This window comes from Lontra canadensis, unplaced genomic scaffold (genome assembly GCF_010015895.1).
Source record: "Lontra canadensis isolate GAN:19392208 unplaced genomic scaffold, GSC_riverotter_1.0 scaffold25, whole genome shotgun sequence".
NCBI classification, from domain to species: domain Eukaryota; kingdom Metazoa; phylum Chordata; class Mammalia; order Carnivora; family Mustelidae; genus Lontra; species Lontra canadensis.
This window is the reverse complement of record NW_022631019.1, coordinates 4,966,354-4,980,878: the sequence shown is the minus strand read 5'-3', so window position 1 is coordinate 4,980,878 and position 14,525 is coordinate 4,966,354. Positions and strand designations below refer to the sequence as shown.

The window sequence follows — 14,525 nt, the reverse complement described above, 5'->3', positions numbered from 1 at the left end:
TGCTCCTGCCCAGCCATGTGGTGGTTGGGGGGGAGCTTTGGCGAGGCAGGGTAGGCCTGAGCCCAGGTGAACTTCCCTGTCACCCCCTGAATGGGCAGAACCGTGTCCCCTCCAGTTTTTAGGTTGAAGCCCTACCCCCACGAGACTGTCTAGAGACAGGGCTTTTCAGGACGCGCCAGGTTAAAGGATGTCATAGGTTGGGGCCCTGATCCAACAGGACTCGTGTGCTTGTGAGAAGAGGAAGGGGCACGGGGAGTGTGTGTGCACACGGAGATTTGTTCCATGGTTGAAATTCCCCGGTCTGGGCTCTCCTGGCATGGCGGCCCAGACAGACTCTGCTTCCCCCCTCCACAGGCTTACTGGCTGGCGCCCTAGGGGCCCCCAGGACAGAGCCACCCGTCCCACACTTGGTGTGCGTGCATTTAGAGGCCCTGAAATCAGGAATGTTCCAGAACCCGGCACTGTAGTGGATTCTTTATGTGTTGACTACATCACAAATGTTATCTATCCCCTCTGGAGCCTTGATGGTGGGCAGGGCATTGGGCAGTGGTTCTCAGACTGGGGTCCCAGAAGCAATTATAACGCCTGGGATCCTGCTAGAAACACACATCCCCACGCCTTACCCAGACCCACCGAGTAAGAAATTCTGTCCATAGGCCTCAGATCTGGGTCCTAAAAAGCCCTCCAGGAGATTTGATGCTGGCTCAAGTGTGAGACCCCCCGCGTCCAGACATTATGTCTCTAAACTCCCCACAATCCTTTGAGGAAGCAGTATCGTCTCATTTCATTCATGTGAGGACCAAGGCAGGAAAGTTAGTGACTTGCCCACAGTCACACAGCAGGTGAGTGGGGGTGGGAGGGGTTGCAGGGTCCCGCTGTCCGCCAGGGCCTCCCCAGCCAACACCCCTCCAGCGATGGAGGAAGGGCTGGAAGGCTCATTCGTGGGCGCAGGAAGGCGAGATCTCCCATCAGGAGAGCGAGAGTTCCCTGCTCTCACAGCAGGACTCACTTCACTGCCAAGGGACAGGCTGTCTGATTTCCCGGGTGGTGACCGTGCAGGGGACCCCGGAACCTGGGGCTGGGCTGGGGGCTGTCCCCCAGCCCCCAGCCCATCCTGACCATGGAGGGTGCCAGCGGCCTCAGAAGGGCCAAGCACGCAGCCAGGCAGGGCCACCGACCCAGGGCGGGAAGTGGGAGGCAGGACTCGCCACGGAAGACCGGACGCCGGCAAGACAGGGAGGAAGCCTTGTGTGAGGAGCTCGTCCCGGTTCCACACCTGGGCTGCCGGGGTCCCCGGGTGCTGCTTGGCCTCAGTCCTCTTGGCACACTGGGGTGCGCTTAGGAGAAATTTCTACAAAAGACGGGAGCTCAAAGAAAGCCTCCTCCCAGAGAAGGTGGGATTTGCGGGGGGCAGGGTTTCGGTCTGAGACAGGCTCCCTTGCCTGGCTTTCCAGTCATTGGGGGTGGGGTGGGGAGGAGACCCACTGAGTCAGAGACCGGGTGCCTGCAGAAGCCACAAACGTCCGTTCTCGCTGTGGCTGCCCTAAGCAGCGGTGGAACTTAGGGCAGGGGAGGGTGAATTTCTCACCTCAATGTCCCAGCTAGCTGTATGGGAAGAGCCGGGGGAGGGGGGGCCGGGCTCGGGGGACGCGCTGCCTGAGGTCAGGGGTGCGCCTCTGCCACTCTTTTCCTCACGCACATGTGATCTCAGGAGGGTCTTCGATTTCTCTTGGCCTCACTTTGCTCACGTGTAAAATGGGTGCCTCACCCGACTGCATGTTCCCCAAGGGACTTTAGAGATGGAGAGTGGGGCCCACCCCCAGGATTCTGATTTGATGGTGTCCACAGGAGCTCTGAGGCACACCAGGGCCCAGGACGCGGAGCCAGACCCCCTTTCTGTTCTGAAACATCATGCCTGGAACCGTTTGGAGAGGAGCTGGACAGAGTCAGAAAGGAGAGCTTGGAAAGCTCCCTACCTGGCCCTACTGCGGCTCTGGAAGGCTGGTGAGAGCCTGGCCCTCTTTGCTCTGCAGGGCAGAAACTTCTAGAGGTGTGACAGGGCATGCTGCCGGGAGCTTGGGTCACTGCAGTAGCCACAGTCCGTGCCTGCTGGAACTGGCATTTGGCTTTCTCTGCACGGAAGAGATTTCTCGGCGCCGTGGCAAGCAGGTGACACGGGGGATGTTGGTGACAAAGATGATCACCCCGTCCCCCACACTGAACACAAGGCCTGTGGGGGGGCAGGGTGGTCCCTTCCTCCTTCCTCATCAGCCTGGATTCATCCAGGACTCCTGCCCAGGTCCTCAACCCTCAGTCACGACCTATAAATAGGGTGGCCATGTGACCTGGCGGACGGGTCCCCTTGGGAGACCGACGGGGGCTCTGGGATCATCTGGCTGCATGATGGTATGAACTGGGGAGCTCCCAGGCAACCCTGGACCTGTGGGTTCCCTTCCTAGGAGCCAGGTGACGGGGACAGCTGGAGGGGGCCTGCCAACCGCCTCTTGCCTGAATGAGCCGGTTTGGATCTTGCGTGTTGTTGACACTAAGGCTGTCTCCATGGCAACAAGGTCAATGGGACCCAACCGTCACTGGTCTCATCTCGACTGTGTTCTTGTTGACTGGAATAAAGACCCTGCTTCTGCTTGCTGGGTTCCACTGGATAAAATTCTCATTAGATTTGACTCCTTGTATCTAGACACCCACATGCCATTCTGTTTCCCCCACTGTGCCCTCAGCTCTGTTCTCCTATGGGCTCCAAGGACAACATTTCCAGAAATCTCATCTGGAGGAGTGTGGTGGGGACAGAAGGGTGTGTGTGCCTAGGGTCACAAGTATGGGGTCCCCAAGGAGCTTGTAGTTCCTGGTTCTGGAAGTCTGGGGTCGTGGGACATCATCATGGCGGGGAGCACATTTTTCCAACGGTAGACACTGTTGTGTGTGGAGAAAGGTCGAGGGCCTGAGAATGGAACACGTCTTGCAGGTGGAAGGGGCCTGAGGCCTGGGGGGTGAGGGGCAGGGAGAGGACCGTCCGGGCTGTCCAGGCCATATAGGGACGGCTCCCCGCGCCGGGCGCCTGGCCTCCCACTAGGGTCCCAGTGACACACAAGGCTGCCTCTGCTGGGGGTTTTCCTGCTAAGCGGGCCCCGGAAGTGACATTGTGGGGTCAGTCGGAGGGAGGCTCTCAGAATCTCCTCCCGATTTGCTAAGTGGCATGGTTGCTGAGGCAGGGAATTCTTCGTGCCCTCCTCGGATGAGCACGAATGTGCCTGGAGCTCTGGCTGTCTAATGTCGGAAGCTCAGCTGGCCGGCAGAGAAGCTCCAGCCGTTATCCCACATCCAGGGAGCCACGTGGGCTCTGGGATCTCCTCGCCTGTTCAAGCTTCATGGCAGACCATTTCCCGAGGCCCTGCTCAACGGCAGAGACGGCAGGAGGGACCCCCTGACTGAGCAGCCCGGCCAGGCCCCTGGCAGGGGGGCAGGGGACCACATGGGACTCTGAACTGTTGCCATCTCACTTCTTTTGAGCCTCTGGGCTTGTAAGGATGCTGGAATCAGATGCCTCCTCCTGGGGTCTGGAGGGGGTACCTCCATGCTGGGAGGCAGGCGGCACTGAGGTGGCTGCCTCTTGGCTCCTAACTGTGTGTACCAGAACCTTCAATATTCAAAGAGAAGCTGAAAATCTGCAGATTTTAATATTGGCAACGAATCCAAAGTCTTGCACTGAGCAAGTCCCCGTCAGCTCTGGGTGGCAGTCGGGCACGGGGTGTGGGTGGGGCCCCCGTGACCTCCACCACCGCCTGGGGATGCACTCCACCCGAGCTCATCGGATTAGGGGGATGGGTAAGACAGAGAGGGGCACTCTGTAACAGCCGGGGGTGGGAGGTGCCCAAGCAGCCAGGGAGAGACAGGAAACCTAAAGAATTATTTCTCTTTCAGTTTTCCTACTTGGGAGCCAGATCCGCCAAACCCAATTTAGCCTGAGGGAGCCCATTTGCAAAGCAAGTCTGGTCCTGCGAGCAGAAAAGGAAACCAACTGGTCTCTGATGCCCACGGCCTGCTGTCCTTTGGTCAGGGTGGGAGGAGCCAGGAAGGCGCGCTGGCAGAAACTGGGGACATAAGGGGACCCACTATGCCTGATCCCCGTGCTGGCAGCCCCCCCACCCAACCACAGGGACAAGTGAAACGGGCAGGAAAATCTTCTCCGGGCCCTTCTGTACTGTTTTCACCTCCCCACCGTGATGCCACATCCTGTGGACCCAGGCGGGGAGCAGGGCAGAACCTTCCGGCTCTCATGCATTCCAGCCACTAGTGAGTGCCTCTGTTCTTAGGGGCAGCACTGCTGTCCTGGACCGGGGGTCTGCCGTGGGGACACAGATGTGCTCCTGCTCATGGCGCACCGCTTTGCTCACAAGTTCAAGTCAATAATGTCTGTAAGACCCTATTACATGCCTGCCTCTAAGGTAAGACTTTTAACCCAAGGAAACTTCTAGGGTAGCATGTCTTGGCCCAGAGTCTATGGGAAGACTTCACGGGGCCAGTTACATCCTCGATTCTTGGTGCTTCCCTCCCACGTGGACGGGAGAACCATCTGATGCTCAAAGAGGCCTGTGGCCCCAGAAGGGTGGCGACCCTGATCTCCACAACACGGGTGGTGGTGGGCCTCTTGCCGGAGCCTGATTTGGGCTGGGATCTCTCAGAAAGCATGAGAATCTTACCCAGACCTGTGGAATCGGACAGCCTCAGGGGCTGGTGGCTGACGGGCTGGGAGCCTGCCTTTGATCAATCTGCCCAGGCTGTTTCAGTGACTGCTGCTCCTGGCACTGAGCCAGCATCTCTGCCCAGCCTTCTTGGGCCTCGGAGCATTGGGTGGGGAGCCCCAGCTGCCTCTTAGCCCCAGCGGCGGCCAGCCTGGCCATGTCCAAGCTCATTCCTGACTCACCTGGTCCCTTGTTCCTATCCTGGGTGTAACTTCAGAGAAGGGGATGCTGGAAAGTGCTTCCAAGTGAACCTTTCTCACCAGAAAGAAACCCTCCAACCCTTTCCTACAACAGATGTCCCTTCCCCAGGCTGTTCCCCTCCCCCCACCCCCATCTTAGTGCTCCTGCCGGCAGCTACGCGGGGGGGGCAACGCCTTTGTGACTGACTTTGCTAACTGCCTCTTACTGCCCACAGACTCTGACCAAGACTTAGAAGACGCCTTCCTTGTCAGAGTGGCACTGCCAGCCCCTTAGTCTAGCAGCAGCCGGCTGCTGTCTGATCAGGAGAGACGGAGTCAGAGAGGAAAGGCAGTAGATGTGTCTTTCCCCGGGGCCGCCTTCTGCTTGTTCCAGCCCCAGCCCGAGCCCAGTGCTCCAGAATCACAGAGCAGGCCCCTGATGGCTCCCGCCACATCCCAGACCCCAGGTCCACAGGCAGGGGTGGCCCAGCGCCCCACGTCCCCAGGCTGCTTGTGGACCCAGGCCTGGGAGACAGTCTGGCTCCTGCACAAGGCTCACACCTCGGAGCGCTCTGTGGCTGCTGGCCGCCAGGTGGCGCTAATCGACCAGGAACGGGATTCCGTGCGGGGCCAGAAAGGAAAGCCTTTGTTGATTTTACTTCTTGATATTCTATAATCACCAGGATTACAATCTAAGCAAAAAAGCAAAACAAATAAACACCGCCCCCTTACTGGATCTTTGGTCTTTGTCTGGAAAATTATGAGACAACAACAGACACACTGACTATATAAGCCAGCCTTGGGTGCTGTGCGGTCTGGGCAGCTCAGACAGGTGGAGAACGGGCTGGGGGCTCTGGACACAGAGGGTTCCCTTGGCTTCAAGTGCGGGTGGTTGAGGAGCTCCTGGGAGACATGCGTGCCTGCTGCTGAGCCCGCTCCCCTCCAGCCTCTCTGCCACATCAGCTACTTCCAGCAGCGTAGGTAGGGTTCCCTATCTCCAGGCACCCTGGACTTAACTAAACGTGTGGGTGCAGGCCCGGGGACCAGGCAGGCTCCCCAGCCAGCCCTCCTGTTTTCCCACCCACAGGTCTCGGGACCTGGAAAGGCAGTCCGAGTAGAGCCAAGCCCAGAGGGGGTTGATCTCTGGGGTGATCTCTTGGGCCAAGGAGGGGCACCTCTAGGGCATCTCTGGGGTGATGCATGGTGACACTCTGGGGCTGCGGAGGTTTGCAGGAAGGCCTGAGCTCACTTGGCAATGCAGAGCCTCCTAGCCAGCCAGCGTGCTCCAAGAGGATCCCCTGGGAGGGACAGCTGGGGCACAATCCCTTTCCGGGAAGGGCTGTGAACACAGCTTAAAATTCATGCCCTTGGGCGCCTGGGTGGGTCAGTGGGTTAAGCCGCTGCCTTCAGCTCAGGTCATGATCTCAGGGTCCTTGGATCGAGTCCCGCATCGGGCTCTCTGCTCAGTGGGGAGCCTGCTTCCCTCTCTCTCTCTGCCTACTTCTCTGTCTACTTGTGATCTCTCTCTGTCAAATAAATAAATAAAATCTTAAAAAAAAATTTATGCCCTCATCTCTCACTGTGGATGGCATCCTCTTGTCTCCTACTAGCTGGGAAGTGGCTGGCATGCCTGTCCCCTCCCAGGCTGCCAAGGAATGGGGCCAGGCAGAAAGCCACGGATGCTCAGAGGAGGGGATCCCTCCAAGGGCCCCATCTGACTTCCTGCAGGCCCCAGTAGAGCCAAGAGTGGAAGGTCCAGGGCACAGTGGTTCAGAGCCACTGTGGTTCTGGGCAGCCAAGAATCACTGAACACGTTTCCCAGCAGCGGCACTGCAGCACAGAGCTCCCTGGCATTCTTCTCCACTCAAAGTTGACCCGGGATGATAGGATCCCACCTGCCCAGTCCCTTGCTCCCACTGTGGTGGTTTGCTGGTCCAAAGCTGGGGCTCTCAGACCAGCTGCACTGGAACAGACCCCAGAATTTCCAGGATGAGACATACTGAGCTGTAGATCACATTCAATTGAATTCTCTAAACTCCAACCCTCAGATGGGGCCTAAGACAATCATTCTCAGGCCTTGACCTAAGGCAAGTGATTCTCAGTTGAGACCCCACAGGGACACCCCAGGCTGAACTCGGTTCCATTCGGCTCTGGATGACTCACACACAGAACCTTATTCCCTAAAGTGTGTTAAGATGGCAGTGCTTAGCATGAGACTACACTTCCCAGACTCCTTTGCAAACAAGGGTAACCGTATTACCAAATTCTGGCCCATAACATAGGAATGGAAGTGTTGTGTACAACCTCTGGGTCCTGTTCTTGAAAGGAAGCAGCTTGCCCTCCACTTGTCTTCCCTGCTTCCCACTGGCTGGAATGCAGTTACAATGGTAGGAGCTGTACCACAGACAAGAGAGTGGCACCCCAGGGATGGCAGAGTCGCCAGCTGCAAGGAGCCCAGGGGGCTGATCCCCAACGCTCTGCGGCTGCCATGTCAACCCCAAACTGCTGTGTGAGCATGAAATATCCTCTTTGATGAAAGTCACTGTTGTATTGGTCTCTGCCACACCTGCATGGTATTCTAACTGCCACGGAAGGGTTTGCAAAAGGTAAGAAGCATCTTTGGAAACACACTGGGAATTCCTACTAGATATCTTAATTTTTCCCTGTCTTTATTTATTTATTTATTTCATTTTGTAAGAAGCATCCCTCAGACGGCAGATTGACGGGAAGCCCCGTGAGACCCAACGGCACAATTGCGAGAATCAAGGTAGGTTCTTAAAGTCAGTACGACTTAGAAGCCGGCATTTGTGAGACCCCCCCGGGCTCAAGAACAAGGATCCGCCCCCGCCCCCCGCCACCATCTTGCAACAGGTGAGGCAAGGGCTGCGCACCCGAGTTTCCCTTCACCACCGATAAGCACAACATTGTGATTGAACCACTGACAACTCTGCTGTAGGGCACGGAAATTTGGAAACATCAGGAAATCAAGCTGTGAAGTCTTTGAAGGAATGTGATTTATGTGAAAATGTGATGAAGCTGATGTGTTTGGCTCCAGCGTTGGGCGGCACGCCGGATTTTGGAGCCCAATCTGACGCCTTCTCGGCTCCCCGCGCACCTCTGGCTTCCCCCAACGCAGTTGGCTGGTGCCCTGCGTGTGTGCCAAGGCTCGTCGCGCGTGACGCTTGCACTGGGGCCTGACTTCCAGGCCGTGCGTCTCTAACCAGCGCCACGCGCACATGTGCACGCTCAGGAACCGCGTGCAGCTCGCTCCCCGCCCCCAGATACACAGGCGCGCCAAGTGTTATTAGATTTACGGGGAGTTGGTGGTTGTTTCACATGATTTTCATGATGCATTGCAGACTTTCCTCCAATTAAGCGTCAGAGGCTGACTCGGGTCTGGATGGCACCCCCAGATTTCACAGAGCTTAATCCCCTTGCCCCTAGGTGTTCCTGTCTGTCATGGGGAGGCTCCCGCGTGGCAGGGGGGGTGGTGTATTGTGGGAGGTAGAGGCAAGGAGGAAAGGAAAAGGGAGCAGACAGAATACAAGAAGGAGGACAGTGGCCATGGGTGGCTTCTAGGCCAAGGGCCCTCTGTGTATGCTGGGGAGGACCCAGGCCCAAGGCTCAGACCATGTGGACACCACAAAAGGCATCTTTGCCTTCGGATTAAACTCTGGCTAACACGGTCTCCAGAACCTCCTGGAAGTGGGGTGAAATCGTGGCCCCAGTGCTTCGGACCTGGCTCTGCGGAGCTGGGCCTGGAGGGGCCGGCTGGGGGCTACGGATCTTGGTACAGACTCTAGATTCTTTCCTTCACCTTACAGAAGGGGACTTAGAGCAGAGGGTGAGTGACTGGCCTGAGGTCACACAGTGAAGCGGTCACAGAACATGGATGTGCCCGCCTCCTGGCTCCCTGGCTTGGGCTGCCCTGCCCTGCTCACGTGACATTGGTGCCCACTGTTACTGAAACCATCGCTCAGACCCCTGTGGGGAGTGGACCAAAGCTGGGCCCAGACACTTTACACTCAACCATCTGACCAGCGTGCATGTGCCCAGCACTGTACAGGGCCCAGGGGACGGCGGAGCACAGGGAAGTTTCCTGGGGGTAAGCTGCAGGGTCTTCCCGGTTTCTGGGTGCTCTGCAGAGTACTGAAGAGGTAGGGGGGGCCCTCTAGGGAAGCACGGAGGCTAGCTTCAGTCTGGGGTCTCCCTGGAGGTCCTGAGGCAGCTAGGCGGGGGGTGGGGGGCCGTGTGAAGCCTGGAGTGGGGCAGGGCCTACAGAAGAGCTGATGTGTCTGCTGAGGGCAGAGGCATGGGATATGCAGACGAGGACAGGGGAGAGTGACCCACCCTGGGGACAGCAGGAGGTTTAAACAAGATGGGTGTGTCACATCTGTAGTTAAGAAGGATTCCATGGGACACACCCTGAGCCTAGAAGGCCCCTGGGCCTCCTCGTTCTAGATTCCTGGAGCCAGGGCATCAAGGCCAAGATCACTGGGGGTACCCCCCAGCTCCTGGCTCAGGAGGATGGCCCAGTCTTGGGGCCCGGCCCCTGGGTGGCTGGGCCTTGGCCCATTGGGGTCTCCCTTCCCACCCAGACCCCTCTGCCCTTCCTGTCCCTAACCCCAACCTTGAGAATGGGGGGTAATGCCCCAGTCTGAGCTCTGAGGACCTCTGAGGATGAGCTGGTCACTGTGGGGGCCATCAGGCCTCAGCTTGGATACTCCCAGCAACAGGATGCTCATGATCCCCCAGGAAAAGACATTTCAGCTGCTCTCTGTATATATGTCCATCAGCCTCTTTCCTGCAGCCCTGCTTCCAAGGGCGGCACGGGCTCCAAGGGACCCGGGGACCCCTTCTCTTAGGTCCTGTATGATGACATGTCTTTTCACTGAGCCTCAGAGAAGAATGTTCTGGAACCCTGGGCCCTGCACACTGTCTGGGTCTTCTCGGGTCTGGCAGACCCGTGTCTGTTCTTCCTGAGTCCAGGCAGCAAGGAGAGGCCACCGAGAGCCCCCAGCGGCTGCCCGTGGAAATGAGGCACAAGCCGTGCCCAGCTCTCCAGACTCCCCGGGCGTTCTGCATTCAGAGAGCTGCACCTGTCAGATGCTTCAGAGAACATCACTTTGCTGGAGAAACGAAATCCAGCTCATTCTGGTCATCAGCATGCCACCCAGTCTGGGAGCCTCCGGTGGAGCCAGCCCCGCGTCTGGGAGCAGATGGGCTGGGGGCTGGAGGCAGGCCAGTTCTGGCCAGCCCCTCCTCTGTCTCTAGGCCTCACTGTCCCCGGACCGCAGCTGCTCGCCCGTCTGCGGCCCACAAGACAGCAGTGCCTGGCTCCCTTGGTTCCACTCCTCAAGGACATGGCCTCGTGCCTCTGAGCCTCACCGTTGCCATCTGCAATGTGGGCCCGCAGTCCCTGATGTTCTGGGCCCTGGCTACTGTGTAGGAGGCTCAGAGAGTCAAGTGAGAGTAGAGTAGGGGGGGGTGACCCTTAGGAAAGCTGTGGTCACTAGCGTCTGAGCAGGATGACCACAGAGGGCCTCTGACCCGCCCGTGTGGTGCTGGCCTGGCCTCCAGTGCTGGACCCCGGGCCGGCTGGACCAGGGCTGCTCAGTACTCACACATGGGTTTCAGTTGCCCGATGAGCTCCTCTTTCGTCCATTTCGCCCACTCCTTCTTGTCGGTGTTGATGGAGCAGAGGATGGGGCCGCAGGGCTTCCCGCAGTCTTCGATGGCTGGGACATTCAGGTAGTGCACCAGGACGATGTCGGGGTTCTGCAGGGAGAGTACAGAGACGGGCAGCATGAGGGAAGCATGGAGCCCATCCAAGGGGACATCCCCCCCAGCAGGTGCAGATAGGCCAAGCATCCCCACACCAGGCTTTCTCATCCTTGGCACTGCTGACATCTGGAACGAGATCCTTCTCTGGTGCGGGGCTGCCCTGGGCACGGGTTTCCACCCACGGGAAGCTAGTAAACCCTGCCCCCTCCCCAGGTGTGACAACCAGGAGTGTCTCCAGCCATTACCCACTGTCCCCCGAGGGACAAAATCACCCCCAGCTGCAAACCACAAGGGCTGATTGGTGCATAAAGAACCACACATGAGGCCGGACATATCACTGGTCTAGCATTCGGGACTTTATGCCGATGGCTGCCCAGGAGCTCTGGCCCCTGGTCTGAGCATTTCCTCACCACAGCTTGCTGGACGCCCCCCACACAGGCATCATCACCCCCTTCCTCCCCAGAAATGGAGGTGCCTCGCCTCTAAGGGCTGGACAGCCCCTGCCCTTTAGCCCGTGGGCTTCTCCCTGGAGGAGCAGCCCCATTAGCGTGTTACTTCTGAGCAGCACCCAGGAGGCGGCTGTCACTCAGAGCCTCTGGACACTCCCCCTGGGAAGCCTTTAGAACAGAAAGAACGCTCTGTGTGAAGACCTCATTTTGTCCCCAGATGGTTCTATGGACATGGGTCAACCTCTTCCCATGAGAATCAATTCCAAACGCCCTCCAAGCCTTTCTGCCCACCACCAGCTCTGCTAGAGACCTCCCGAGGGGATCTGGTGGGGCAGGAGCTTCCCTGCAAAGACCATGGGCCTTCCACGGCTTTCTGTGGCCCTCCGGAACCCAAGGCGATTTACTTGGCCACATCAGGCCTGACAAGTTTGTTAAAACAAAAAAACAAAAACCAAAAACCCAATCATAACACTTTAGAGTATATCTGGGTAAGTCCAGAAACACCTTCTACCCCAAGCAGAAGGCATCGCTTAAACCATAAAGAAATCTCTAGCATTATATTAATAAGCCCCAGGGATCTGGGGATACAGGCACTTAGAAGGCTCTACCCCAGGCTTTCCCCTAGACCTGTGTCCTCTCCTTTTTTTGAGTGACACCTGCTGGCAAGTCCTGGGAGGGCACGAGGACCTCCAGCATGGAGGAGGCCAGGCCTACTGTTGCCTTTTGGGATGTGGTCAGAGCGAGAGTCATAGATGATTATGTGAATCAATCAGTGCATTCATAAATAAAGACCCAAGAGTACGCCATGACCAGTACGAGAAAGTAGACTGGCATAATTTAAAAAGATTTCCAATAAGGGTTGAAACACGGAGTGTTTTTTTTTTTCTTGCCAACGCTCAGTTAACCAGGAAATTAAATCAACACGAACAGGGGCCTCCTCGTTAATGGCAGCTTTTCTGGATTGCGGCAATCACGCTCCTTCATAACGCTGATAATCCCTGACGTCGGCACAGTACGTTATTCTTCTTGGGGCACTTCCCAGCCATTCTCTCGTGCGGTGCCCGAGTGGGCCGGGGAGGCCGGGCAGGGCCAGGCAGGGCCGGGGAGAGCGCCCTCCGTCTGCAGCCAGTGGACTGCGGCAAAGCTGTGTGGCGGGGACAGAGCCTGGGCTGGAAGCCAGGGTTCGGACTCCAAATTCCAGGCCTGCCAAGACATCTGGTGGCCTCTTTTTGGCTTGGTCTAAGTGCTTTCCCGCCTTGCATTTCACTTTATCCTTGCAATATGCCCCAGAGCTAGGCAGGTAGGTCTGTTCTGTGCATCGCATGGATGGGGAGTCAGGAGGAATGGGTGGTACTTCCAAGTCCCTGCCTTGTGCCCCTCCTACAGATGCACTGGCCTCCCCAGGGTCGTGTCTGGGCTGGGGGTTCCTGCCTGGGCCTGGCCAGGTGGCAGCACTAGCTTCTGAGCAAGACAAGAAAGGATCAAAGGGCTGCAGGCCCCCCAGAGCCCCCGGGGTTCATCTGATCCCAGCCCCTGTGCAGGAGCACACGGGAAAGAAGCCAGGATGTCAGCTGCTTGGGAGACGAAAGGGCTGCAGCTTCCTGCCCCATGGCCTCACTGAGCTCGGCTGGGGTCCTTGGGGAGGCTGTGGGGGGTGGGGCAAGGTGGTGGAACTTGGGGAGCAAAGGGCCACCTTCACTGTGCACCCAGAGTTTTAGGAAGCTCTGTTCCTTCTTCAGGGCCTAGCTGCATTTCTGCATAACCAGCTTCCATTCGGTCTCTGAGGACAGGCACAAGGATCGCCTCCTCCTCCAGGAAGTCTTCCCTGATACTTCACCCTCCATAGGTCCACCACGGCAGGATGGGATTTGTGTCTTCCCAGTCTGTGGGCCTCTGCCTCCCTGAACTCCCTCACAACAGGGACAGTGTCTGGCAATGACCAGTGCTCATTTCGTGTTTGTAGAATTGAATTAGGCTGTCTCGGGACTCCCCATCCTCACGCTTCCCAGCTTGTGTGCCACCGACATCTGGCTTCTCGTTTCTGGGTCTACGAAGGGCAGAGCAGTCTTTTCCGAAAACACGTTCCTAGGAAGCCAAGAGGCAAGGCTGATCCCTACCCTTTCTCGGGTCTCAGGCCTCTTGGAGAATTTGATGAAGGCTGTGGATAGCCCACGCCCAGCTTCAAACTACCCAAGGCTCATCAACCCTGCATTTCAGGGGTTCACAGATCCAGTGGCCTGTGTACCCCACATCTGTAAACACTGATCTAGGGGGTCTAGATCCATCACTGTTCCTGTTGAATCAGGGAATGTGCCCAACGTGGAGGCTTTGCTCTGGTCCTGTGGCTGCTCTGTGGCCTTGATACAGTCAGGAAGAAGGTGCCAACCCGTGAGGGTTCGAGGAGTCTGGGCTTGGGATTAAGAACCACAGGAGCAGACGGCATCATGGTCTGTGTCTCCAGCAAAGATTCCACCCTCGGGCCTGGGGATCCTGCGGCTGAAATTCCCAAGATGATTTTTAAGGGATGACTTCCTGGCTGGGACTGGTTTTAAGACACATTAAATGGAAGTGATTGAAGTGTTTTTGGAAATTTGGGGCACACATTGCCTCTTGGCAACGTGGCGATTTTATTCATTAGTGGTATGTTTTTTTTTTTTTTAAAGATTTTATTTATTTATTTGACAGAGATCACAAGTAGGCAGAGAGGCAGGCAGAAAGAGAGAGGAGGAAGCAGGCTCCCTGCTGAGCAGAGAGCCCGATGTGGGGCTCAATCCCAGGACCCTGGGATCATGACCTGAGCCGAAGGCGGAGGCTTTAACCCACTGAGCCACCCAGGTGCCCTAGTGGCACATTTTATTGGGTGTTTTCGGGAGAAAAATGTATTAGCCAGAGAGTTCCAGTGCATGAGCTTCAGGAAGTGCTCCTAACAGAGTCAGATCCTGGCCCAGAGCTGCTCTGCTGGCTGTGCACGGGGTGGGGGGCGGGGGGGGGAGGAGGTGCTCACCCATGCCCTGCTCGGGGGGACCCAGCCGAGATGCAGCCCAGCAGACCCGCCAGGACTCCGGATTCTGGACGGTTGTGCAGCAACCTGGCCTTTGTCTTCCTGGGCTGCTTGCATGTTTCCCTGGGGTTTGCCACTCAGGTCCGGTCTTACAGGTTAGGGGACATACAACAGGCTGTCTAGAGGCTCCTCCCTGGGCGAGGGGACTTCTGTGAACATACTAGAGCTGAAGCCCACAAAGGCAGCAGGACCCTTGAAGATGAGTCTCCTCCCCACCCCCCTGAATTCCAGGAGGCCCAGTCTGGTACTGAAGGCCTGGGAGAGGGAGATCTATGGGGTGGGCTGCTGCTGA

At 57.4% G+C, this 14,525-nt stretch overlaps 1 protein-coding gene across 6 annotated transcripts in view; it reads right to left on the bottom strand.

Annotated features, from left to right (window-relative positions):
* CAMTA1 (calmodulin binding transcription activator 1) overlaps positions 1-14,525 on the bottom strand; it is an 812,384-nt gene that overhangs the window by 91,615 nt on the left and 706,244 nt on the right. For all 6 annotated transcript variants that reach the window (XM_032863301.1, XM_032863304.1, XM_032863298.1 and 3 more), the window contains one exon: positions 10,564-10,717. In XM_032863301.1, coding sequence (XP_032719192.1) covers positions 10,564-10,717 — 154 coding nt within the window. The remainder of the gene's footprint in view (positions 1-10,563; positions 10,718-14,525) is intronic.